The sequence below is a fragment of the Leuciscus leuciscus genome (genome assembly GCF_965113295.1).
Source record: "Leuciscus leuciscus genome assembly, chromosome: 12".
NCBI lineage: Eukaryota > Metazoa > Chordata > Actinopteri > Cypriniformes > Leuciscidae > Leuciscus > Leuciscus leuciscus.
The window spans coordinates 10236264-10262731 of record NC_138736.1 but is presented as its reverse complement, the minus strand read 5'-3'; the positions used below and the strand labels follow the sequence as shown (position 1 = coordinate 10262731).

The 26468-nt window shown below is 35.4% G+C and overlaps 1 protein-coding gene across 3 annotated transcripts in view; it reads left to right on the top strand.

Moving 5' to 3' along the window:
• Window positions 1-26468, top strand: part of spire1a (spire-type actin nucleation factor 1a) — a 57767-nt gene that overhangs the window by 24882 nt on the left and 6417 nt on the right. For 2 of the 3 annotated variants that reach the window (XM_082186080.1, XM_082186081.1), the window contains exons 3-12: window positions 6305-6538; window positions 9584-9709; window positions 16130-16201; window positions 16299-16463; window positions 19133-19219; window positions 19372-19501; window positions 23642-23689; window positions 25504-25673; window positions 25786-25879; window positions 25988-26130. In XM_082186080.1, coding sequence (XP_082042206.1) covers window positions 6305-6538; window positions 9584-9709; window positions 16130-16201; window positions 16299-16463; window positions 19133-19219; window positions 19372-19501; window positions 23642-23689; window positions 25504-25673; window positions 25786-25879; window positions 25988-26130 — 1269 coding nt within the window. The remainder of the gene's footprint in view (window positions 1-6304; window positions 6539-9583; window positions 9710-16129; window positions 16202-16298; window positions 16464-19132; window positions 19220-19371; window positions 19502-23641; window positions 23690-25503; window positions 25674-25785; window positions 25880-25987; window positions 26131-26468) is intronic. The other variant, XM_082186082.1, reaches the window with a different exon arrangement.

Genomic DNA, 26468 nt, shown 5'->3' with positions numbered 1-26468 from the left:
ACCTGTCTCATCTTGTCTCACTCTCATCTGCGCTGTAGTTTAGATGGTCCATCTTAACAGGGTCAGCCGTCTATAAATAAATAACCTGGAAACCTCCCCTCCCTTTTGCATAATGTGATTTGACTCAGTACAAGCTGTTCTATTGATTATGTGCCATTGAGGTCTGCTGTGGACGATTTGGCAGACCATCCTCTTAATATTGTTTCTGGAATGATTCAGATAAAGTCTAGAAATATTCAGAATTTGAATGCTGTTTGTTTGTGGCACATTGTTAAGAGGTTACAGAAACACATGGCCTCTTATGTATGCGGCTGTGCACACATTGGTTCACGCATCATGTGCTTGTGTGTGTGCTGAGCCACATGCCGATGTTTCAGCAGACAGCTGACTGCTGCCCACATCTGTGTAAAGGCACTGGCATGCTAACTCAATAAGGGGAGGAGAGCGGCTCCCAACTGCGTCTGATAGCCCTTGTTACTGTAAGAATGCTGTTTGCTAGTTGTGTAAGGATTCACGATACATCGGCCACCTTATCGGTATCTGCCGATATGTATTTATTTTTAATTAATGTTATCTTTATCGGCCTGATAAGAAGATTTGGCTGATATCTTAAGGGCTGTTTACAGGACACTGTTTTCAACTAAAAACGCGAATCTCTTAAGACGTTGACGTCATGCGTATTACGTGTTCAGTCTATAGTGTTTCATCGCCATCTAACAGCCTGGCAGCAGAATACACCGTTTTTTTGTGTCCTTTTCACGGATCCGTGTGAATGGAGATCGTTTTGACAATGGTGTCGTCTGTAAAACTCAAACTTTTCAGTTTTAAGCATATCGTTGTTGTGTAAATGTACTCTTAAAGCTGATAAATAATCAATGGATTATTTCCTTCAGCTGAGACACTTCAGATGCACACTGTTCGCCATGATGGTTTTGAATTGCTTGGAATATAAATATCATTTTTTATTATAATTTTTTTTTTGGGTTAGGAAAGTTAGCCATAGGAGTGTACAATTAATTGTAAAACTTACTCTGGTTCAAACAAAGCTACTGTACTTTTTTTCTTTTTCTTTTTTTTTTTTTGTACAAGTGCTTGGGACATGGCTTTTAATGGTGAGACTTATGTTTTTGCTGCTTTAGTCAGGTTCACTTATAGTTCTGGTATACAAATACCATAGGAAAAGAATATAGTAAAGAAAAAAGAAAAATATTTTTAATTAGATTAGTAGATTATATAATAATAACAATAATTATTATTGTTATTATATAAGAATAACAGTAATTATTATTGTTATTATATAATAATAATAATAGCCTACATATTATTATGAATTATTATATACAACAATTATTATATACAATGCATAAAAATGTATTTTTTATAAAAAGTCATTTTGATGTAAATGCAATCAAGTCACCTTTTTATTATTACTGCAATTACTAAATTATTAAAATGTGTATTTTTAAATTAAACTAATCATAATTATTGGGCAGAGGCAATTTACAAAACTAGCTAATTAAAATAAATTGTCTTATTTATGCATGCACAAAACATATTTAAAAAATCAAGAGCAACTAACAAACTGTTAGGGTTATGAATATTGTTCATCCTTAAATCAGGCCTTGAGAACAGGCTTAACAAACTCAGGATTTGCCTCGGAGCAGTGATGTCATGTGAACTGGGCTGAGTGAACAGTAGCCTGTGTCTTCATTTTTTTGCGTAGCGTGAGACAGAGAGAGAGAGAGCTCACAAGAGAGGAAGGCAACTGCATCATTATTGTGAACTTAAACCGAGGGAGATGAAATATCACTCCAAAGTGGGTTTGTTGGGAGTTGAGGGTTAGTTTTTACATCTGATATGCATGGCATGACCAATAAAACTAATGGTCTCCACTATCAGAAAATAAACAATGATTTGGCATAAAAATTCTCTCATGCATGTCTAGTTCAAGTCTTGTGCTTCTGACTGGATTTAGCCCTGTATGTGTTAGTGTGTCAGGATGTTTGCTGTCTCCACCATCACTGCTCTCTCTCAAACTCATTTTTTTCCTCATTCCTTCCGAGTCACAAGCCTAGAGAGAATAGTCCTGTGTTCCTCCACTGTTTCAGGACGTCTGCAGGAACTCGATGTTCTCACAGTCACACCCTCCACTGCTTGTGAATTACATGCACGCAAGCATAAGGATACTATACCTTTAACTAGCACTACTGCAGGAAAAAGCAGCGTGTGTGTGTGTGTGTGTGTATGTATGTATATATGTGTGTGTGTGTGTATATATGAAGAGTTCAGATGCAAAAGCCTCTAAATGCCATCTGAAATTTTCTTATAGAATGATAATTTTTTATCAAGCTCGTATATTTAAATTCAATAATTTCACTTAAATGGCAATGAAGATTACCTATTAATTATCATTTAAGTGAAATTACTGAACTTAAATATACAAGCTTGATAAAAATGATCATTCTATAAGAAAATTTCAAATGGCATTTAGAGGCTTTTGCATCTGAACTCTTCATATATATATATATATATATGTATATGTATATGTATATGTGTATATATATATGTGTATGTATGTGTATGTGTGTGTAAAAAAAAATAGGCCTGTCATATGTGGATCTGTTGTCTGGGTGAAACAATTAGCAAAACTGTTACATTCAGCTTTAGGGCTGTTAGTTACTGACATGTGCCAAACAATCTCTCTATTATTTAATAAATGATGAGCCACTCGATAAGCTGTCTCTGCATGTTGCATCATCATACAACATCCTCCTCCTCCTGACTTTCCGTTTTCGGTGACCTTATGTTATGTAAAAGCTCTGCCTCTCCCAGATGTGTAACTGAGGTGGATGTCTGATGCTTTGTTGATGTTGACCACACCTGAAAATTATGGAATAAAAGGACATCGACGGAAGAATGTTCATAACAGAGTTTTTATACTGAGGGCAGGACTTATGTTATGTGAGAGTGACAAGAATCATGGCACAAGGCTGGAAAACTGAACAGGACATGGTTTAAACATGTCGATTTGATATATGTGTTTAGAAGTTGATCTGTATTGGTTGACTTTGACTATACTGATCTATACTGAATTTTATTTAGTTATAAATATTAAATAATATTATTTAAAATTAATTTTGCATGCTCGTTTCCTCTATTTTTACATTACTTTCTCAGTCATTGAATGAAGTCTAACTTTGCCAATTTTCAACCCGCTTTGTATTGTTACAATGTCGGTAGTATATGTAAATGAAGTTAATGAACAATGTTTACTCATTCTCCATGTTACCTAGGCCAAGAAATTTACATGTATTAAAACTTTTGGCTTTCGTGAAAACTACAAATTTTGCATTTTTGTACCCCGCACACGGACAGCCGGATCGACAGAGGGTTATTAACAGAACAGTTATTGTAAGGGTAGGTTGATCACTGAAAATTATATTTGGCTATGTATATTCTTCAAACAGCGTTATGGTAAAAATGTAATACTATAGTCAAGTCAAGTTTATTTGTATAGTGCTTTTCACAATACAGATTGCATCAAAGCAGCTTCACAGTATTAAATTAAAATAATACAACAAAGTTTGTTTCAAGAGGAATTTATTGATTGATAAAATTAAATTAAATATCCCCAAAATATCCCCAACTGAGCAAGCCAAAGGCAACAGTGGCAAGGAACCGAAAAACTCCATCAAGTGACCTAATGGTGTCCTAAAACTCCATCAGGTTACCTAATGGAGAAAAAAAACCTTGGGAGAACCCAGGCTCAGTCGGGGGCCAGTTCTCCTCTGGCATTTATGAGCTAGAGGCCGGATTGTAGTTTGAACTGTAGGATTATATGAATGCCTGGCTGAGGAGATGCGACTTTAATCTAGTTTTAAACTGGGAGAGCGAGTCTGAGCAACGAACAGTATCAGGAAGACTATTCCAGATTTTTGGAGCCAAATGTGAAAATGCTCTCCCTCCTTTGGTGGTTCTGGATATCCTAGGTATGACCAAAAGCCTTGAATTTAGTGATCTTAAAGAGCGCGATGGATTATAGGGTGATAGAAGATCCGTTAAATAGACTGGAGCTAAGCCGTTTAGGGCTTTAGCAACAGCAACAGTGCCCAGTGCATTATGGGTGGTGAAGTTTTCCTGCCTATTTTGCGAAAGGGAAGACAACAGCCTTTTTTCCCCCTGTTTTCTCCTGTCAGGTAGCTCCGAATTAGTTTTTCTTCGCTTTTCTAGTTTCTACTTTGTAGGAAACCAAGTTTTATTGAAAGTGGTAAAGTACCGCTTTAATCTTTCAAAACAGTAATAATTTTATAACACTGTTAAATGTAATCTGGCAAATCTCAAACTGAATAGTATTAAATACAAAATAGTGTAACATTTTTATATTGACCATTTAATGGTAATAACTATCATCTGTATTAGCCAGAATTGTAATATACTGTAGATTGATCCCTATTTATAACATTATGAGATATGAGAATTCTCACTCGCATTGAAGTGTTATTAAACAACTAAAAACAAGTCATGAATCCTTGACTGTTACACACTGTTTAGGGTCCATCTGTGTTTGCAATCCTATGCTGGCTAGACTTGAATCATGTATCTGAGCTCTTGTGTAGTGTATTACATACACGATTAGATTACATAAGAGCAGGACACTTATAATATTTGTTTTCCTCATGACAAGGATTAACGTCTGGAACACAGCATGTTTAAGCGGGTATGAACTAGGAAATCCACGCCTGGAAAATGTCAATATTGATATAGAGATGAGCAGCTCTGATGAGTCTTGGTTTGTACATCAGCGCTGGAAGTGGTGAAATGTTTAGGAGACATGATGGCGAAACCTCATCTGTTTGAGCAGTCTCTTACATAATAATTATGTTGGTTTTGATCTCTTTTCGCTGATAAGGCGTTTCGTATAGCTCTCTTTATAAACAATTAATTCTCTATTGCATGTTAGAGTTTTGTTTAAGTTTATTGACAAAGGGTTGAGAGTAAATCTTTATCTAGATTGTCTTGATTCTTCCTTATTTGAACTTCTTTATCAGACCGTCTTGTTGTTCTGAGATGTTTGCCAAACTTTTGCATTGGCAAAATAGTTGGTTTTACCACTCTTTCAGTAATTGCATAATATAATTTGCCCTGCATGAGCTGTTCTTGCAGCTCAATTGTATTAGTAAGGTTTAATCGATTGCTTGTTGGGTCATGACAGTCTCCCGATGTGAACCCAGCTTCAGTGATTCCCAGGCTGAATTTTAGTTGACTCACGAGTACATCCGCTTCTGTTACATGAACCTTATATTGAGCTTTTACAAAACACTAGGCCAGTCAATCAACTCCTTGATGGCTCATGTGATAACAGAGGGCCTTTGTGTCCACAGAAACAGTCAGGCACACGGTGGGACACAGCATGGGTTCAGATTTATCTGGAAATTTGATTCACTGAAAGGTGTTAATTTTCTCTGACCATGAGGCTCAAATTAAATTTTTTTTTTGCTATATTTAGAAACGTTGTATATAATTTGTCAGAATATGGTTTAATATGAATGAAAGAGTAAATAATTAAATGTCCTTAACACTAATAATATTAACAGTATCATATATTTTTATATAATGTCAGAGTATCTTTAAATGAATAATGAAATAAATATCAAATACATTGTTTAATATCGTAACAGTTATTCTAATTTGTATATGTATGACTAATTTACAACAAAAAATTAATTGTAAAGCATAAATAACTGATAAGGGATAATAAATATTGTTGCTATATAATTTTTTTTATAAAGCGTCAAGATGAACACATTCTTATTGTTTTAAATACAATTAATTTATTAATAATAATTAATCAATTGACATTCATTAGCATAAATAATTATATATAAAATAATTTGCAAAAATAAAAATTGTTGCTTTTTTTTTTACTATTTTTTTAAATTATTGTATTTAAATACAATTCATTTATTTATAGTAATTCATCAATTGACATTCATTAGCATAAATCCTATAATGTATCTTGACAAGACAGGTTTACAACAGATAACATAAATGCAGCACTATTGTCAAGCCCAAGTATCCAGCGTTTGTCACATCCGAACATCTGAATTCCCCCTCCATTAAACCATGCCGGCCTTTGAGAGTCATAAGACTGCAATGAGGCTTATCCAAGAGGCTCTTTCTCTTGAGCTAGCTTCTGATGCCTTTTATCAGTGGTCATGATATGGGTTGTAAACTAAAGTTTTGCTTCTGACTTTATGGTTATTTATTCAGTAATGCTTGACGAATGTGACTTTGTGTGTTACAGATCATAGAGTCTCTGGGTATAATGATCTACAAGGCTTTGGATTACGGGCTGAAGGAGCATGAGGAGCGAGAACTCAGCCCTCCTCTGGAGCAGCTCATCGACCTCATGACCAACATGGCAGACACGGAAACGGACTGTCCTGATGAGGGATACGAGGCGACGGAAGAGGAGGATGAGGGAGAGGAAGAACCTGCAGAAGTCTCCAACATTCGTGGCTACCGTGACATCATTTCTGTAAGTATTGATAGATCATTATACATCAGGTTATACAGGTTATAATTTGGTTACATTTTATTTTACGATGTCATTGTTACAGTGTAATTATATATTTAAGTACTGAGTAATATTCATTAAGTGCACTTACTATAGAGTTAGGGTAGGATTAGGGTTTGGTTGAGGGTTAGTTGCATGTAATTATGCATAATTAACTGTTAATACTATTGTAAGTACATGTAACATACGTAACAAGTGTTACCATCAATTTGATCATAATTTAATTAAATGTTATCGTATCATAATTTTATTAACTCTTTCCCTCCCATTGACGGAATTTTCCGTAACTTATGACACAACACTTGGAATTTTGGACACTCTGGAGATTATCACGTGAAACAAAACAATATCCAATCAGAAAGCGAGCTGTAACATGTAAGGTCCATGTTCACACCGTCTCCACGATTTAATCTAAACATTTTCCTTTCAATTTTCTGTAAAAAGCAGTCCATGCACTATAAGCACCATTTCTTCTTGCCGGTCGTCCGCCATGTTTGTTTACTTTAAAGTCACGTTTGATGCGACAGATTTTGCGAGATTTCCTGTGTTCAGAGGCGGGATTCTGGTTGTTTGTGAATGGAATCTGTAAGTGTGTGTTGTGCTTTCCTGGTCACATTGATGCTCTCCACACACTAGAGGAACAAAATGGTTAAATCTATGATTTCTTATCGTCATGTTTGTGGTCTCTCACATTTGAAAAGTCTTTTAGTGCGGCCCCAGCTTAAGCAGCATATAAATCAAAACTGCCTAATGTTACCGAATAAAATGACAAACCCATGAAAAGTGAAGCTGTGAAGCATTGGAGGTGTTGATGGACTCGATCTTCCCCATCTATGTGTCGATCATCATTTTGAATCTGAATCCGATCTGGGCGAAACATGCAAAAATGCAATTTTCTCAGCTTTTTGTTCAAAATGTTTTTTATGAAACTCACCCACATTCAAGTGTTGATAAAAAAGAATACATGAAGCTAGAGAATTATTTTATTTTTTTGTCTTTGTTTAGAAGCAGAGGCTCTGTTCTTTGTTTTGATATATTGTATGTTCATATATTCATACAACAAAATAATATGCTGGGGGGATCAAAAATTCAAGCGCTGACTGACAACATAAAAAATAAAAAAAACTGGCGGGGAAAGAGTTAAAATCTTATTGAAATATGTATTTTTATGCATATGAATAATGTATTTTTACATAAATAAAAAAGTCCAGTTTTCCCCCTTTGTGGGTCTTGGGAAGCAAGATCTTGGATTAATCTATTCTCTCTTAAGATCTGTGAATGTTATTTACTGAGAGATACTTTCTCAGCTGGTATTCATTATGCTGCTCCCTCAGGCCCACTCCAGTAACACATTACCCAGAGACTCCATAAAGGCCTTTAGTTTAGACACTTAGCAGCAGTTATTTTAAATTACAGTCATATTTATCAATATGCTAATGGAGGAAATCTTTACGAGCTGTGGAAAGAAAGAATATGTCCAGACTGTGTGCACACAGATACAAGCTTTAGCATGAGTCAACATCGTAATAAGCAGTACCTTTAACTTGTTGTTCGCAATAAAAATACCCATGCATCAAACAACAACATGCATCTGGTAATGGTCAGTGTGGGTCACAGTACGTTCTGCATTATTCTGCAGGGCCTTTTCAGGACAAGTTAGATCATCTCTGTCCTTTCATTCCTTCCTTTCTGTCTTTGACTTTAGTGTTGAGGTCGAGCACAGAAACGAACCATGACATTAGATTTCTTCAAGCTGACTGACTGTATTTATACTCTGCCTGGTGAAACCTTTTAAATTCTTTAATTAGACAAAGAAAGGTTTACAAAAAGATAAAGATAGTGTACTACCGTTGAGACGTGCCTCTTTTATTATATCGGCCCATTCGCTTGGAATGGGAAAGTAAAAGGACTTTGTGGAGCATTCTTTTAACATCCTCCGCCACATTCTCCTTAAACGCTGATCCATTTTTTTCACTTCTTATCTTCCTCCTGTCAAGTCTAGCAGGTTTCCTCCCCTAAGTTTTATTCACTTTCCCTTGGCGTAGTCAGTATTCTCGTCTGGCGTGATTCCTCAGCAAAACACGTCATGGAGATAGTGAATCTACGCTGTGTAAGACATTCCTGAAGAGGGCAGAGCTCAAGGAAGGTGTGGGGAAAATGTCATTAAGCCGGTTGGAGGTGTCTTTGGTCGGAGTAATTGTATATTTAAAATGCGTGTCATGCTCAAACTATTATACCTGGGACACTGAACTTTAAATGGGCCTGTGTTTTTGAGCTGTTAGGCATGCAAGCTTTGGGTTTGGCTCTCAGCTATGTGCCAAATCATAATGTGTAATGCAAGAATTAACTTAGACTGATTCAGAAGATGATTTTCTTAAAGTCTGTAAAAGATGCAAGGATTAACTTATCAGACAGAGATGGAGGAGATATGCATTGACCTTAAAATGCACTTCTCTCCACTAAAACCATGTGAACTATTTTAGGAAAGAGACTTCTTGACAAACAGAGCAATTAGTAAAGATTTGTAGTCGTAATGTAACCAATTTGCTTGTGAATGGGGCAAACAGTGGAATGTTTGGGAGCATTTTTGTGTATAGTATATTTATAGCAACATTCAAATGGGAAATAATTAAAATTTTAAAATTACATTTCCCCTGTCATTGCTTGTTTGGTCTCAGTCTAAGGGACAATAACGTCTCAACATCTGGTCATGTGATGGTTGCCCAAACAAATCAATGGTACTCTAGTGCAGGGTTTCAGAAACCCCAACTGCACGGGGTTTGAGAGTAGATGAAAAACTAATAATTAATTAAATCCTAAAAATTTTAAATTTAAATAAATAGATACTTTTAAAATAATAGTGGTAATAATAATAACAGCTAAATAAAAAAATTGAAATATTGCCAATAAAATAATAATAAAAAATGGAAATAACTTAAAAAGGTTCGGTTTGGGAATTCCTGGTCTCATGCTGTGATTTTAGTCTCACTGTTTTCTCCTCTCCAGCTCTGCACGTCTCACCTCCCCAGCCCAACGGATGCTCCCAACCACTACCAGGCCGTATGTCGAGCCCTGTACGCAGAGACCAAGGAGCTACGCACCTTCTTGGAGAAGATCAAGTGTGCCAAAGAGGTAATGACCCTCATATGACACTCATGTCTACACAGATATTTATGGCACAACTGCCAATAGTGGGTTAATAAAAAAAAAATATATAAACAAACACACCCACACACCCACCCACACACACACACCCACACCCACACACACACATATATATTATCAGGGTTCTGTTCTCAGTTCTGTGTCATTTATGCCAAAAAAACAAAACAAAGAAACGGTCAGCGTCTTACAACAATATTGGTATGATTGGGTGAAAATCAAAACCGCTGTATATTTACATTGCTGAAAGCCTCATGAGGCTGTTTGTGTTTATCAGATAGAATAGAGTGAGTGGGCTGACCGCATAAGTGACTCATAAACAGGCCGTGGACTGTGAAGGTGGTTTGAAACCAACAATGCTTTAGTGCGTTATTACCTAACGCATTGCCATACGCTTGTTTAATCAGGTTTTAATACTGTAAATCTTGTACCAATGTTTTCCTACAGGGCTTTCAGTATTCTCAGACATTTACATATACATTATCTACACAGATCTGGTATTTCTGTTCAATATTTAATGAAATTCTTCTATAATCCACTACAATAAATAATTAGCTAAAGTATGGATATGTAATTATTTTGGTATTTACTGAATTTTTTTTTTAACCATATATTGATTATTATAAATATGTTCTTATATACCTTTTACCTTAACATATTTGACTTTACGTGCCTCATTATTATTATTATATTATTTTCAGAGCCATTTTTAAAAATAAAGCAAGACTTTAGTTTGGCAAGCTCTTAACTTTGTAAGTTAAGCCAATTATTATTGATATAACTGTCAAAAAAGTTTTCCAGTGATTTATTAACAAACATTATAATGAAGTGTTATACTTCTATGACATGGTTTTATTTGGATGCTATTAACTCTTAAAAACAATATTTGCATATAACATGGCCCTCATACCATTCATTGGCTAAATGGAAGAGGTATGGCAAGCCGTTTTAACATTTAATCATTTTAACTGACTAGGCTCTATTTTCATGCTACTAGTACTTATTTTTTAGATACTAGTATCTATTCCATTAAGTACTAGTACTTATTCATTAGCTACTAGTGCTTATTCTTTAGGAACTAGTGCCTATTATTTAGATACTAGTGCCTATTCTTTAGATACTAGTACTTATTCATTAGATACTAGTACTTATTCATTAGCTACTAGTGCTTATTCTTTAGGTACTAGTACCTTTTTAAAGATACGAGTACTTATTCATTAGATACTAGTTCTTATTTATTAGGTACTAGTATTTATTCATTAGATACTAGTTCTTATTTATTAGATACTAGTACTTATTCATTAGTTACTAGTACTTATTATTAGATACTAGTACTTATTCATTAGGTACTAGTACCTATTAAATAGATACTAGTACTTATGCATTAGATACTAGTACTTATTACAATAGTGACTAGTAATTATTCTTTTGTTACTAGTAACAAATAATTTTTTTTGCCATTGACTTCTATGGGGATCTGTCATTCAGATATCAACTATTCATTTCTGACTAGTATGTATTCCAATTGTGACTAGTACATATATATTAGATACTAGTAGTTATTCATTAGGTACTAGTACTTATTTTTTAGATACTAGTACCTATTACTAGATACTAGTATGTATTCCATAAATACTAGTACTAAGTGATTAGATACTAGTACCTATTAAATAGATACTAGTACCTATTAAATAGATACTAGTACATTTACATTTACATTTATTCATTTAGCTGACGCTTTTATACAAAGCGACTTACAATTGCTATATATGTCAGAGGTCGCACGCCTCTGGAGCAACTAGGGGTTAAGTGTCTTGCTCAGGGACACATTGGTGTCTCACAGTGGATTCGAACCCGGGTCTCTCACACCAAAGGCATGTGTCTTATCCACTGCGCCACTACCACCCCTAGTACTTATTCAATAGATACTAGTACGTATTAATTAGCTACTAGTACTTATTCAATAGATACTAGTACCTATTTATTAGATACTAGTATTTATTCCAAATGTTACTAGTAAGATTTTTAATTTAACTCTCCAGTGGCCGTTCTGACTAGTCAAAACATAAGACTAGTAAAATAGCAGTTGTGACTAGTAAAATAAAAAATCGTACTAGTAACATTCGGGAAAAAAAATACTAGTATCTAATAAATAGGTACTAGTATCTATTGAATAAGTACTAGTAGCTAATTTATAAGTACTAGTATCTAATTAATAGGTACTAGTATCTAATGAATAAGTACTAGTATCTAAAGAATAAGTACTAGTATCTATTTAATAGGTACTAGTATCTAATGACTTAGTACTAGTGTTTATTGAATACATACTAGTACCTAATAAATAACTACTAGTATCTAATATATATGTACTAGTCACAATTGGAATACATACTAGTCAGAACTGAATAGTTGATATCTGAATGACAGATCCCCATAGAAGTCAATGGCAAAAAAATAATAATTGTTACTAGTAACAAAAGAATAATTACTAGTCACTATTGGAATAAGTACTGGTATCTAATGAATAAGTACTAGTATCTATTTAATAGGTACTAGTATCTAATGAATAAGTACTAGTATCTAATAATAAGTTCTAGTAACTAATGAATAAGTACTAGTATCTAATGAATAAGTACTAGTATCTAATAATAAGTTCTAGTAACTAATGAATAAGTACTAGTATCTAATGAATAAGTACTAGTATCTATTTAATAGGTACTAGCATCTAATGAATAAGTACTAGTATCTAATGAATAAGTACTAGTATCTAAAGAATAGGCACTAGTACCTAAAGAATAAGCACTAGTAGCTAATGAATAAGTACTAGTACTTAATGGAATAGATACTAGTATCTAAAAAATAAGTACTAGTAGCATGAAAATAGAGACTAGTCGTTTTAAATGATTAAATGTTAAAATGGCTTGCCATAGAAGAGGGACTAAATGTTACATTCAAGTCATGCAGAAACTTTTTTGAAGAGATTCGCTATTATCTTTTCATGGATATCAGTTATGAACATCTTTACCTGTCAGTACTTGACATTTCATTAATAAACAACATGCACTGCACTATTATGACTGCACTATGTCATCCATCCGTCCGTCCGTCCGTCCGTCCTCATGCAATATGGACAAAAGTATTGGGACACCTGACCATTACACCAATAGGGACTGTGATAAAATCGCATTCTAAATGCATAGACATTATTATGGAGTTGGTCCTCCCGTTGCAGCTATAACAGCTACCACTCTTCTGGGAAGGCTACCCAGTTGGAGTGCTTCTGTGGAAAATTTTGCCCATTCATTCAGTAGAGCATTTGTGAGATCAGGCTTGGATGAGAAGGACTGACCCGTAACCTCCATTCCAGTTCATCCCAAATGCGGTGGCACATCTACACATATCTCACAGCCTGTGCTGCTGTCTGTCCCTATATTATCTTTATTTGTTCTACTTCAGTCATGGCTGTAAAGTTCTTTATTAAGTTTATGAATTTTCTTTTTTATGTGGAGGTCTCTTATTGATTTAAATCTGTGACAGTGAAGGAGGAAGTGCATCTCTGTCTCAATCTCTCCTGTCCTACAGTGAGCACACACTCTTTGCTCTCTGGATAACCAGCTCTTTCTGAGTCTCCCAGTCTGACTAGACTGTGCTCACTGAAGCCTGTACATGGTCAGGATCAGTCTCTGCTTTGTCTCTGACACTCTGAGATATTCTTTCAATTCCTAATTTGATTTTAGAGTTCAATTGAATTGTAATTGTGTTTTAGCTTCCTGATCCCAGTGTTCTATATATATATATATACACACACTACCCATTACTACACACATACATATATAATGGTGTGCATTTAATTTTATTACTAAAGCTCGTAAGAAGCAGTTTTAAGGGGATAGCTGTTTGATCTCCCTAGTCAGACAGGCATGTTTAGCCCATTTTTGTGTAATGTGTTGTTTGTTTAAACTGTCACATGTAATCAGATGTCATGTGAACATGTAACATGAGCCTTATCCCACTGAATGTGTTCTTTCTCTCAAAGGCATTAGTTTGCATTAACCTGCTTGCTATAGCTCCTAATCCTCCAGCACCAAGTGGCACTGGGTGGAGGTCACATGTTGGCGGGTCGTGGCCTCGTGGGTGAAACAGGAGCACTTATCATGGGTCTAGAGCAGGGCTGCTCTATCCTAAACCCGAATTTAGTCCCATCTCTAGTCAAACACATCTTAAACAGCTAATCCAGGACCAATTTCGCATGCTATCTGTCCTAAATAGTATGCAAGATTACAATGAGTGCATCATTGAACATTTAATTTAGTGTGGTTCCTGGATGGTTTATTGTTTCTAGTGGATTTTCAAAGCGACTCCCATTTTCCACAACCTTTGCAGGAGGAGTTTGTGGTGATTTTCTGTCTTTTTTTCCCCCTGTTGTCAAAAATGTCAGTTTTTCAATGTATGAACCTTAAAGTAAAGTAGTAATGAATTAAGCTAAATGTTATAGAGGTTAACACTCACACTCAACAAATTTGGTGTGGAAACAATTTTCATTTGGAAGTTGCAAGTCAATTTCACAAACAATTACAAAGAAAAGAACAAGTAACACATTGAATAAAACACGAAATTTTAAAGTAGAAAGAATGAAACCGTATTTTCTTATAAAATGTACTCCTGTAATCTTTATTTATTAACTACAAAAAACAAGCCAATTTATAGTGTGCAACAGCTTATCAAAATAAATTTTTTATGACATGGTCGTCTTTTTGCATGTTTAACATTGCTAGTGAAAAGTTCATGCACACACCTACTCAATCTTAATAGTTCTGATTTTCACATGTTAAATAATAGTGAAGTCTTCAAAAGTGTGAAATAACATTGACAAATTGCACACTGGTTGTGAGTAATAGAAGTATGAGAATTTCTTTGCAGCCCAAATCAATTGCTCAGTTGAATATTACTGGGAGGTGTGTTAGTTAGATGAAGTTTTGAACTGAATGCTACACCATTTTTAGATTTTTAGAAGCTGGATTGAATGTTTTAGAGGAGAAGAGGAGTGAAGAGAGCGAGTGGAAAGGGGCAGAATCTGCTGTGTGGTTCTTTTGATCTTAGCTAGATTGACAGAAATAGTCTCGCTCTGATGATTCAGAGCTTTTTTTCTCTGTGTCTGTTTCTTTTTCTTTCTTATGCATCCTCCTTTTAGATTGTTTTGTGATGCAGCACAGTTGTGTTTGATTTAAGAGATCTGACTCATTCTGCTCAGACATTAGCTCTGTCTTTTATGTTTCTGTTCATTCATGCTAAATCCGCGTCAGGGCTGGGTAAAGCCCAGAGGGGGACGCACACTTCTACTTTGAGGAGGGGGAAAGACTGCAAAATCACCAAAGGAATTTAATAAGCAATCCAGGCGGCAGCAAAAGAATGATTTATTGTTCTGACCATAAGCCTGGCTTATATAATTTGAAGGCTATGCCAGAACACATCCTAATTTAATCGTACACATTTTCATTTGTCCTGTGATGGTAAATCTCATTTATTTTGTTGTGAATGTCAAACCACTTAAACTCAAAACAAACAGGATGAGAGCATACTCTGAGCTGAAGTCTACTAAACACGTTTTTATAGTTTGTTGATTGGTTGCAGGTGATAGCCATTACCACCATCATGGATGCTGTTGTCCCAACTTCAACCCTGTGTGGAAATGACCTTTTGCCAGTGTAGTGTAGTTAAAGTAGTTAAAGACTGGATTAGCTGCGTATTGATCATGCTACAATATTGATGGATTAATATTGTCCTCCTTACTGGGACTGTCTGTCACATGAGAACAAATCGATTTACAAACAAGCCAGACCCACAATGGTTAAAGCGACATTGACTTTTTCTTATTTTAACACCAGACTGAGGACAATCTAGGCCGTCTGTTACAGTAATTCAGACTACATTTTATTGAATATTTCCAGTACATTGTACTCACTTTTGTTTCCAGCTATTTTGTCAAAGGACAGTAAATATATACTGCTATACAAGCAGCACATTGACTACTCTAAAATATATCCAAGTTTCATTTCTATAGTATTGTCCCTTGAGAAGATGTACTAAAATGTTTGCTGAAATGTGAGGGGTGTACTTACTTTTGTGAGATACTGTATATATAATACATTTATTTTTATTTAGACATTTTAAAATATGTTTTAAGAAATGTTTTTATAAGTTTTGGGAATTGAATTTTTTTTTGAAAAAAATAAAATAATTCTACATAGATAAAATTTTATATATTTTTTTCAGTTTTGAGAATTATATACAGTATATGTCTATGGACCCCTTGCAGGATCTTCACAGCCGTCTTCTGAAACCTTAGGAATATGTCTTAAGATCTTTTTCTGTCTTTTTTTTTCCTCTCAGAATTTGCGAAAGATGGAAGGAGAAACACAGGAGCCCGTCAAAGACCTGAATGAGTTGCAAAATGCTGACTGGGTAAGAGCAATCCCACAAGCCAAAATAATGGTGCTGAATGCATTCAGACTGGGCTCTGTTAAGAGTGCACTTTGGTTCAGGACGTGTTTTTCCACAGGCACGGTTTTGGGTGCAGGTAATGAGGGACCTAAGACATGGTGTGAAGCTGAAGAAGGTCCAGGAGCGTCTATATAACCCTCTACCCTTCGAGTACCAGCTCACGCCTTATGAGATGCTCATGGACGACATCCGCTCGCAACGCTACAAACTTCGCAAAGTCATGGTAAGTGTGTGGACATGTATAGATAAATATGTGAATTGATGAATCCTGAATTAGGTTGCATGACTGATTTCAGAGCATATCTTGTGATTTCAGCATCTTTTTGAACTTTATTTCTCCATGAACAAACAAGCATGAGTCACTTTTTCTTTTGTACCAACATTACAGTCACACAGTTCAATTCATTTTTATTGGTGTTTGTTACAGGGATCATAAACCACAACAATGTTTACTTTGCTTATCAGAATTCAAGCAGGCTTATTTCTGAAGCTGCAGGGTAAAAAAATTTTTTATAGGGTTGAACTGGATCAAGTTAATGACACTGAAAACAATATATCAAGATGGCTGGAGGTTATTGTGTAGAAATAGACATATATGGTTGCAAACCTTTCAGAGAGCTGCCACGTCAGAGTCAACGCCTTGCATGATAGGCCAATTTGAACCTAGTGTGGTAATGGGTAAAAATTTTATTCAACAAGCCTCCAGTTATTAATGCAGAGACAAAAGCACATAGCTGTCACTAATAATATTTTAATGCATTCTTCAGACAGGACACTTGTGTCCAGTGCATTCTTTTCTGACTCTGATTGCAAATGACACAGACTTTGGGTTTTAGTTTACTCAGGGTTCGTACGGTCATGAAAAACCTGGAAAAGTCATGGATTTTTAAAATGGCAATTTCCAGGCCTGGAAAAGTTTTGGAAAATGAATAAACTCATAAAGTTTTGGAAAAGTCATGGAAATTTGTTTTTCAAAATATCTGTGTACTTGAATTTGTTTAATTAATAAAATTGGGGAAACAAATTGCAATACTTTTTTCGTTTTACTGTGCGTTCACACCGGACGCGAATAGCGCGTCAAATTCGCGCCTGACGTGTCTAGAAATTTACGCGCGTCAGAGGCGAAATGACGCGTTTCCATTAACTAAAAGCGCTGAAACGGACATGAAAGGGGACCCATTTCTTTTGGCCCATCTAGTTTTAGTCGCTGTCCTCAGTGCCGCAGAAAAGCGCTGAAACGGACATGAAGGGGAACTCATTCAGCGCTTTTGTGTGGCTCTTGTGTTGCTGTCATCAGCTCAGTGCTTCAAATTTAAATAAGCTGCTTTGCATTTTCATATAGCTTCGTATGTGCCTTTCCATTACAGATTTGAGCAAAACTTTTTTTTTCTTCTAAATATCGATAAATAACTATTGCAAAAGGATGGCGTTTCCATTAACCGACTAAAACTTTTTTTTTTTTTTTTGCGATCAGTCATTCCAAAAATCATGGCAACGGAGGACGTTAGTAGGTTTATATCTCACCCACCGCCCTACAAATTATTATTATTAATGTCTTATCCAAGTATTAATGTCAGGGAAAGACCCTTATGCGAACGGCACATAGGCTATATGCTAAGTTTCTTCATGTTTCTCCCTTGATTGTGGAATTTCTTTGAGAGTAGGCTATCCCTGTATTGTTTCTTTTATGAATTTAATAAGGAACCCTGGCTTTCATGTATTCTTTCTGTCCAAAAGGTCCGTGTTCTTTTGTGTTCACTCGTTTTTCCTTTAACCCCCAAATGAAAAACGAAAAATGAAGGGTTGTTGTAAGTAGGCTATTTTTAAAACGCAAAGTTGAACGCCAACATTTAAATTTGAACTGTAGGCTACACCAAATGCTGTGCGAAAAAGAAAAAAATATCGACAAATTTTCTGATTTTTGTTTATGACTTTTTGCCTCTTTGTTAAACATTTAAAATATATATGATTTTTTTCTTTTAAAAAATGTATTTGGTCTTTTATTTTCCGTGTTCACATTTATGAGGAAAAAACAATGTTACGTGACCGTTGAGTCCTCTGAGAGCGGCACTAAAAGACTTTAAAACTTACACAGAGACCTCAAACAGAAAGCACAAAGCCTTCCTAAACGAATTTCGTTTTGTATTAATTGTATCTTGATTTTAAAATGTTTCATTAACCAATTGCTTAATAGCCTAAATAAAAAGTAAATAGCAGAAAATAGATAATCACGACACAGAGGCGCCGGAGTGAACTGGATCATCCATGAACCGAAACTCAGCGTAAAAGGTAGCCTACTCGCCTCACAGACCTAAACAAAACTGAAATAGGCCTATATCTATTATCTACAGAAATATCTACTTTTAAACAGAACAATTCAAAACAAAATAAAACGATGTAGCCTAATCCGTATGAAATGTGCATTTCTCTCCGGCGTGTTCACTACTAAGAAGATCGCGAGTCAGTCAACTTCGTCTTTGCAGTCCACACAGAAAATACTTGTTTATTAATAAACAATTAAAATTGAGAGAGAGAGAGAATATAAGATTAGTTTGACTAATTTTGAGGACTTCTAATGATCTGTTAACAATCTCGTTTTTTTATTTTTTATTTTTTTTTATGGCGTTTATCGCATTTTGGAAAAGAGCTCTTCAAGCACATTTAGATTTTTCATCCGCTACTAACGTTACCCGCCCACAAGGAGTTAATTAACATGTATACACAGATGTTTTATGGAAAACTATGTCATGAATATTTACCTTTAAGTCATGGAAAAGTCTTGGAAAAGTCATGGAAATTTAATGGTAAAAATGTGTACGAACCCTGATAACGTGCTTATTGTAAAGAGCCTGTCTGACCTTTGATCCCTGCTGTGCCTTCTTTTTACTGTAGGTCAATGGTGACATTCCTCCGAGGTTAAAGAAGAGTGCCCATGAGGTCATACTGGAGTTCATTCGATCCAGGCCTCCACTGAATCCTGTGAGCATTAAAGCATACAAAAATACTTTTGGTCATTTGTGAGCTGGGCTGGAGTATCTTTAAAATTATATGAATCTATTCATACAAATTATACACCTATTAACAAAAACCTTTCAACCATTGTTCCTTTGTGTGTTTGGATGTGCTTTAAGGCTTCTGCTCGTAAACTTAAGCCTCATCCTCAAATACCTCCAAGTCTTCATGAACGTATCCTGGAAGAGATCAAGTCGGAGAGAAAGCTGAGGCCTGTCTCACCTGACATGCTCCGTAGAAGTCGACTCGGTAAGTGCACTTTCACACACTTCTTCACATCATTTAAGCATATGACTAAAAAAATAAGCTTGACTACATATACTAATAAAACATTTTTTATTTTTTATTCTGCCATTATATACACTACCAGTCAAAAATCTGGGGACATCTACTCTTTCTTTATTTCTTTTATTATTTTCCAATTTTTCAGATTTTACAATAATAATAAAGTTATCAGAACTATGAAATAACACAAATGGAAGTATGGAATTTATAAAGTGACCACAAATGTTGCTTTTCCTTCACTAACTAGTCCAACTTGTCCATAAAAAAGAAAACATTACACATAATTATGTTATAAACAACTGTTAATAATAATCAATAGATGATGATAATTTTTTTATATATATATATATATATATATATACTTTTTTTAATAAAGATATTCAAATGTAGGCACAGTTTCTAAAGATTTAAGTATAATCAAAAGGTTTTTAAGATCATGGGGAATATTTTAAACAAGTGTGTCCACATTTTTGACTGCTAGTGTTCATCATTTATCAGTGCACCATTTCTCCATGTTTATCATTCTGTGCACAAATATTTTTCCAAATACATTCTATTCATATTCTATACACATTATTTATTTTACGTAGCATAGTATTTACATTAAAACCTTGCTTCATGCTGTTAACCTAAATATCAAGTATATCAGTCATGTGGAGGGAGGTGAGTACTGTATGTGTCGATGTGATAGAGATTGACCTCAGGTCATGACAGACAGCAATACAGATGTGTGAAAGTGTGTCATTTTCATGCATGGCTGCTTGTGTTAAACTGAACCATTGCAGTTTTTAATTGCCTCTAACAGTGTCTAAAACCCTGTGTCTCTAACTCTGTGCTGCCCATTTAATTTACAGCTGTAAATCTTTAATATTTCTCACCTTGGATTGATACTGTAGGTTTTTTAAATGTATTTATTCACCTTGTTACACAACATTAGATTCATGTAACATACTGTACATCAGCTCCATTGATGTTTACAAGTTTATAGAGAGGGTATGTAATCCTAATAATGTATTTGCCCTGAGATTTGCTCTGTAGAATTCAATAGTTAAAGATTGTAAGGTTTTAAGTTGAATGTGTGCATATACATAAAGGCCTTTAGGCTCTTTGTGTGGATGATTGTACAGTTACACAAGCACAAATCTGCTGATAATTATATCAGACTGATCCATATTGGATAAATGTCTCAAGATTTAAGTCGCTTGCAGCAGAATTAATAAAGCTTAAAGTTTGCGTGGACGTATTTTCAGTTTGTGTGGTGAAAAGAGTATTGTTTTCTCCATTTGCCTCAAGAGTTACAAAGTTCAGTGTCTACAGTCTATAAACCTTTAAAATTTAAAGGAGATTATCATAATAATATCTACTGTATGTTTTGTGAATAGTTGGACTGAACTTCAGTATTTTCTCACATTTTAACTTTAAGGTTAAATAGTGGTTGCCCGTTGCAAGATTGTGAGAATAATTGATTTTTTCTTCGTTCTTGATCTTAAAATATTTTTAAAAAGTTGATTGTATGCCACTGGTTGTGTGAATGTGCTATCCATTATATGTTGTCTGAAAGCTTCACCAGTCCTCAGTTTCGTAATGTGAATCATAGCTTTGTCAGTTTTACTTGTATAGCGGTTGTCTGGTATAAAATTGTAAAAAATAACATGGATTCTTTCTTGATCCTAAAAGAAATTACATGTTATTTGGCTGCTCAGTTGTAGAATTGTGTTCCTGCTTATTAACAGATTTACAGAACAGCATCCTTTATATCTGACATTGAATGCATTTACATTTAATACCTTGTTTTAACCCATGGCTTTATTTATCTTTTCCTCCCTCTCTTTTCATCCATAACCTCTGCCTCTCTCTCACAGTAATGCGCCCACTTAGCATGTCTGTCAGTTTTGATTCATCAGGTAAAGACTTCACTGTGGCTTTACCGCTGTTAGCTCACTGACCCTGCTTCTGTGGTTGTGCCTGACCTCCTCGGTCGCCCCTACCCTCATGTCACGCTCCTCTGCTGGTGGGGTCGTGGCATTGATCCTGATAGTCCTCAGAGGAGGAAGAGGACAAGGCAGTGCCTCCAGTCTAAAGAAAATTGTTTAGACCAGGATCGCATTCTGGAAAGGCTGGAATACACTACACAGCTTTTGCCCCTTTTTGCAGTCTGAACAAGTTGATAGTTGTTGACAAATTTCAGTCTGCAGATTTTGGTCAGTTGGAGTTTTCAGGAAATAACGTAGTGTAGGATGAATATAGACTACTTTTTTTTAATGATTTGAGACTATTTTAGAACACATTGTTTTCATTTGTCATGCATTTTCTAGCAATAAGGCACGTTTCTGTGCAAGTTTGTTGTGTTCGGAATGACTTGAAAGTCTGGTGGTGTGTGTGATCATCAGTCATTTACACTGTGACATGACATTTACACTGTGACGCGACAAAGCGACCATTGCTAATCCATTTGGTTTTCTTGTCAGAAGTAGCGTTAGCGTTTGAAGTACTGGAGAAATTGGGGCATCAGTTTACTGTCGGTAATTTGTCGTGTCGCGCCACATTCCAGTGTAGACAGCATCACTGATTATAATGGGTTCTATGTGCTTTTGTCACGCTGTGGCATGGTTCTTGTAAGTGTGAATTAACTTAATGTAATGCAAGACAAATTTCCGACTTTGTCTGACAATAAAAGTTATATATCATATAATATATCTGGTGTAGACACAGTGTTAGTGTATGATGCACAGAGTTTCTTTAACCATTCACTGAGTTGTCAAGTGTATGATGCCTCGTGTTTTAAAATCTGTTCAGATTTGAAAAAGTCATGTAGTGTATTCCAGTTTCAGGAATATCAGATATTACAATTTTAGCTGTGTTATTCTGAAACTTCAGGCTGACCAAGTAAGACACATTCAAACAAATAAAACCCAGATATAGAGAATAAATCTAGGTTTTTATAAGCTTTTCTGTGAGCAATGACTTACAGTATTTGCTTATCAATCAAATCTATTAAATTATGGACTCTCTTCCATGTTTGTAGCAATCTTTAATACATTTGGTTATGGTTGTTAAGATTGACTTGGATATCCATTGCTGTGGCCTGTGAATAGAGAGTAACTCTCATGTCCTGGTTCTTATTGTAATTCTTAATAACCAGATGATATTCTTATCTATGAATAGACTTTGGTTATATAAATATAAACCATATTTAATTTGACGCCAATGAAAATGAGGCATACATGGGTATATATATCTCATTTAATTAATAATTTATGGTGGTATCATGTTTTTTTCCATCCACAAGTGTTATGAACAAGGAAATTCTCCCTAGAAAGTAACAACCAAATACATGTTTAGTTATTGCCGTTAAAACTACGGAATAAAATGATTTGTTAAATAGATTTAAACAATTACTTTTTTAATTGATAGCTCGATGAAAGTATATTCATTTTGACAGCCCTAAAAATACATGATGTCCACTTCCCCCCTGGGAGTTTCCAGACACCGTTTTTAAAAACCTTGAAGCCATATTCTAAAATTTGCATTTAAATATGTGGATGGAAACATAGCTACAGACAGCATTTTGCAGAAGCATATTTCATTTCCAATGAGAGTTGGCAATTTCTGGCAACATTAGCGACCGCAAGCTCAGCTTTTACGCAAATGGAAGCAATGCGGAGTTAATCATTGTCTGTGTTTAATGAATAAAGCCCACTGTATTTCCTCCTCTTGCAGCCTTGTTTTCATTTGCGTTATATTAAACAAACCATATACACTAAGGCCAATAGTTTTTAATCTAAAACCGTTTTTCCCAGCCTCCAATATGGCTGTTTGCACTGGACTTTCCTCTATAATTCCTCCCTCTGCTATAGCGCACACTTCTTTCCACCTCCATATCCCACTAATCCTCTGTCATGTATGGCTGCTGCTTCTCTGTGGATGCTCTGTGTTTGTGCTTTATTGTGCTGATGTCACAGTCACAAGTTAGCCTCAAAGCTGCTGATTGGTTAACCTAAGTGTGGTTTACACTGATAATATTACCTTACTGTGTGAAAGTCAGGTACAGAAAGACCTGTTTTGTGCTGTTGGGATCATATTGAAAAATATGTTCCTTTTTAGGCGCAGGCAAAAGTATGAGCACCCCACAGGACTTGTTCCGAAGCTCAGGTAAAGTATTCCTGATGCAAGCATGACTGTCACATCACCTCTGAGCCCAGTGTGAGAAATGCCTGGGTTCTGAGAGCTTGTGTATGAATCAAACACAGATCTCACAGAATTAATTTCTGAATGAGGATTAGTCTAGTTTAAGAGGGGTTATGTAACTCTGAGTCCGCAGGCATCAATATTTAATATGCTGCAGTTTATTTTTATACTCTGTCCATATAAAAAAAAAAATCGCTGTTCTAGAAATATCTAGAGGAACATTGACAGATGGATGTTTTTTTTTTTTACATTGTATATTTGTTTTCTAAATATAGAAATGATCAGCATCTCAGCTGTAGTATACTGGTCTTTATTATATTAAATAATCTGATTGAATGCTTTTTGTTGTGTGAGAGTCCCATACATTGTATGTAATGAGACCATTGTCTCATTACATTACATTACATGAGAATTGTCTGTATGAGACCATCTAATGTTTGGTGTCAGAGAATTTTTTTAAATTATTATTATTATTATTTTTAGAAGAAATTAATACTTATATCCCGCAAGGATGCTTTAAATTGATCAAAAGGGACAGTTAAGGGCATTTGTAATGTTACGAAATATTTGTATTTCAAATATATGCTGGTTTTTTTAAATTATTTTTTTACTTTCTATTCATTAAAGAATTCTGGGAAATAATTTTTTAATCAAAATTTCCAGAAAAATATTAAGCAGCACAACTTTTTTTTCAATAAAAACAAATATTCGATAAAAATATAAACTGTTTAATGAGCACAAAATCAGTAATGTAATGATGCTGAAAATCCAGCTTTACCATCAAAGGAATACATTACATTTTAATATACTATATATATATATATATATATATATATATATATATATATTGAAATAGAAAAGTCATTTTTAAATTGTAATAATATTTCACAATATCACTGCTTTACTGTATCAAATAAATGCGAACTTTGTGAGCATAGGCGACTTCTTTTAAAAACATTATCAAAATCTCAACGACCCCAAACTATTAAACCATATTGTTTTTAAAAATCATCAATCCATAGCCATAATGTCAATTGTGAATTTTTGTTTCAGTCACACTGTGACTTAATTGTCTTCTATTGACTTGATTTTGTGAATTACACTATTTTAATTTGCTATGGACATCAGTGCTATGCAATTTCATCACTATATTCTACTGTGCATAACATTTCACCCTGATACCACCTAGGCCATTTGGTGCTGAGTGCAAAAAAATATATTTTTTAATAATTCAAAGTACATTAGATAAATGATTTGAAATCCAAATAAAATTAAAACATTTTACCTCCAAAAATTTCATATTGGATTTCAAGTGTTTTGTAGCCATTCAAGACATGTATTGTATTACTAGCTGTGTCTGAATGCAATAATTTTCCCTTTATAGTGAAATTGTAGTAAAAGAGTGAACAAGTGAGTGAACCGCTTCTTTCACAGTATATCCATGAACGTGTAAATACAGTAACTCATGCGCCTTACACAGCGAGATGCCTTGATGGACAACATTTCAAGTTTTCCTTCCTTACTTCCCACTTACTGTTTGGAAACTTCCCAGTTTCTTAGCATCAGGCTGATGCTTAAGACATGGCTACCAGGCAGATGCAATTTCAGTGCGAACAATCTGAATGTGAACAATTTCAGTGTGAACTGTTAGTGCTCAAAATCAGATAAACTATTTGTAGTTGGGTGCAGTGTAAACAAAGTCTACTTTTTCCTAATGTGCAAGCCATTGCTGTTCTGATTGGTGCCTGATTATGTCCATAATGTCCATCCACACACAGACATCCCTGACGGACCCCGAAAATTGGCCATCAGCACACTGTCCCTGGCCAATGGCACGACGCCGGCTCGGAGCCCTGTAAACGGTGTGGCCGGAGGTCAGCCGCTGTCCCAGAGGAAGAGGTTGCTCAAAGCACCTACGCTGGCCGAGCTCGACAGCTCAGACTCTGACGTGAGTGTGTTTTATATTTTCTATATTGCAATAACCCTGCCAAAATGTTGAACCAGACTTCTAGGTGAAGCCCGTGGGAGTCAATTGCATTAGCCTCTTTTTCTTACTCCAGGAGGACCAAAACACTCGAAAATCCGACAGCAGCTCCAGCATATCCACCTCACTGGTTGAGGACACATCTCCAGAGTCCGTCATGGGCAAAAAGAGTAAGAACCATCATGAAATATACAGATTTGCAGTCCAACAAAAACATGTCATTGACTCTCTGGTTCGTCTTCAACTGAATTTCTGCACTCCATTTTGTCTTTTCCCAGTTCCCCCAAAGTTCCTGCCCATATCTTCCACTCCTCAACCCGACAAACGCTTCGCTCCGCAGAGGAGGCACTCCATAGAGAAGGAAGCTCCCACCAGCGTACAGTCTTTCCTGCCTCCATCTCGCCAGAACTCCAAATCTCTGGTAACTGCAACAAAACCTTTCTTTAGCTCCATGTTTTTGACATGTTCCTGCCTGCAAAGTTGTTTTCCTCGTTGAGTGGATCCCAGGACAGTAAATGAGAATAACTTGGTGTAGATCAGTCTGTTGGCTGCAGGCTGTGGTCACACTTAACTGTCCTGAGTCTTGTGAAAGTATAATTAGATTCTCAGGAGTCTGTCCATTGCCGCAGCATTGCAGGCCCTGAGTGTGGAGAGAGAGAGAGTTAAAGGAGAACTTGTGCTTTCATTTTCAATTCAGAAGACCAATTAAAGGCTACTCTATGCCATACAGCTGCTTAGGGGGCTTGGACGTATTGTTAG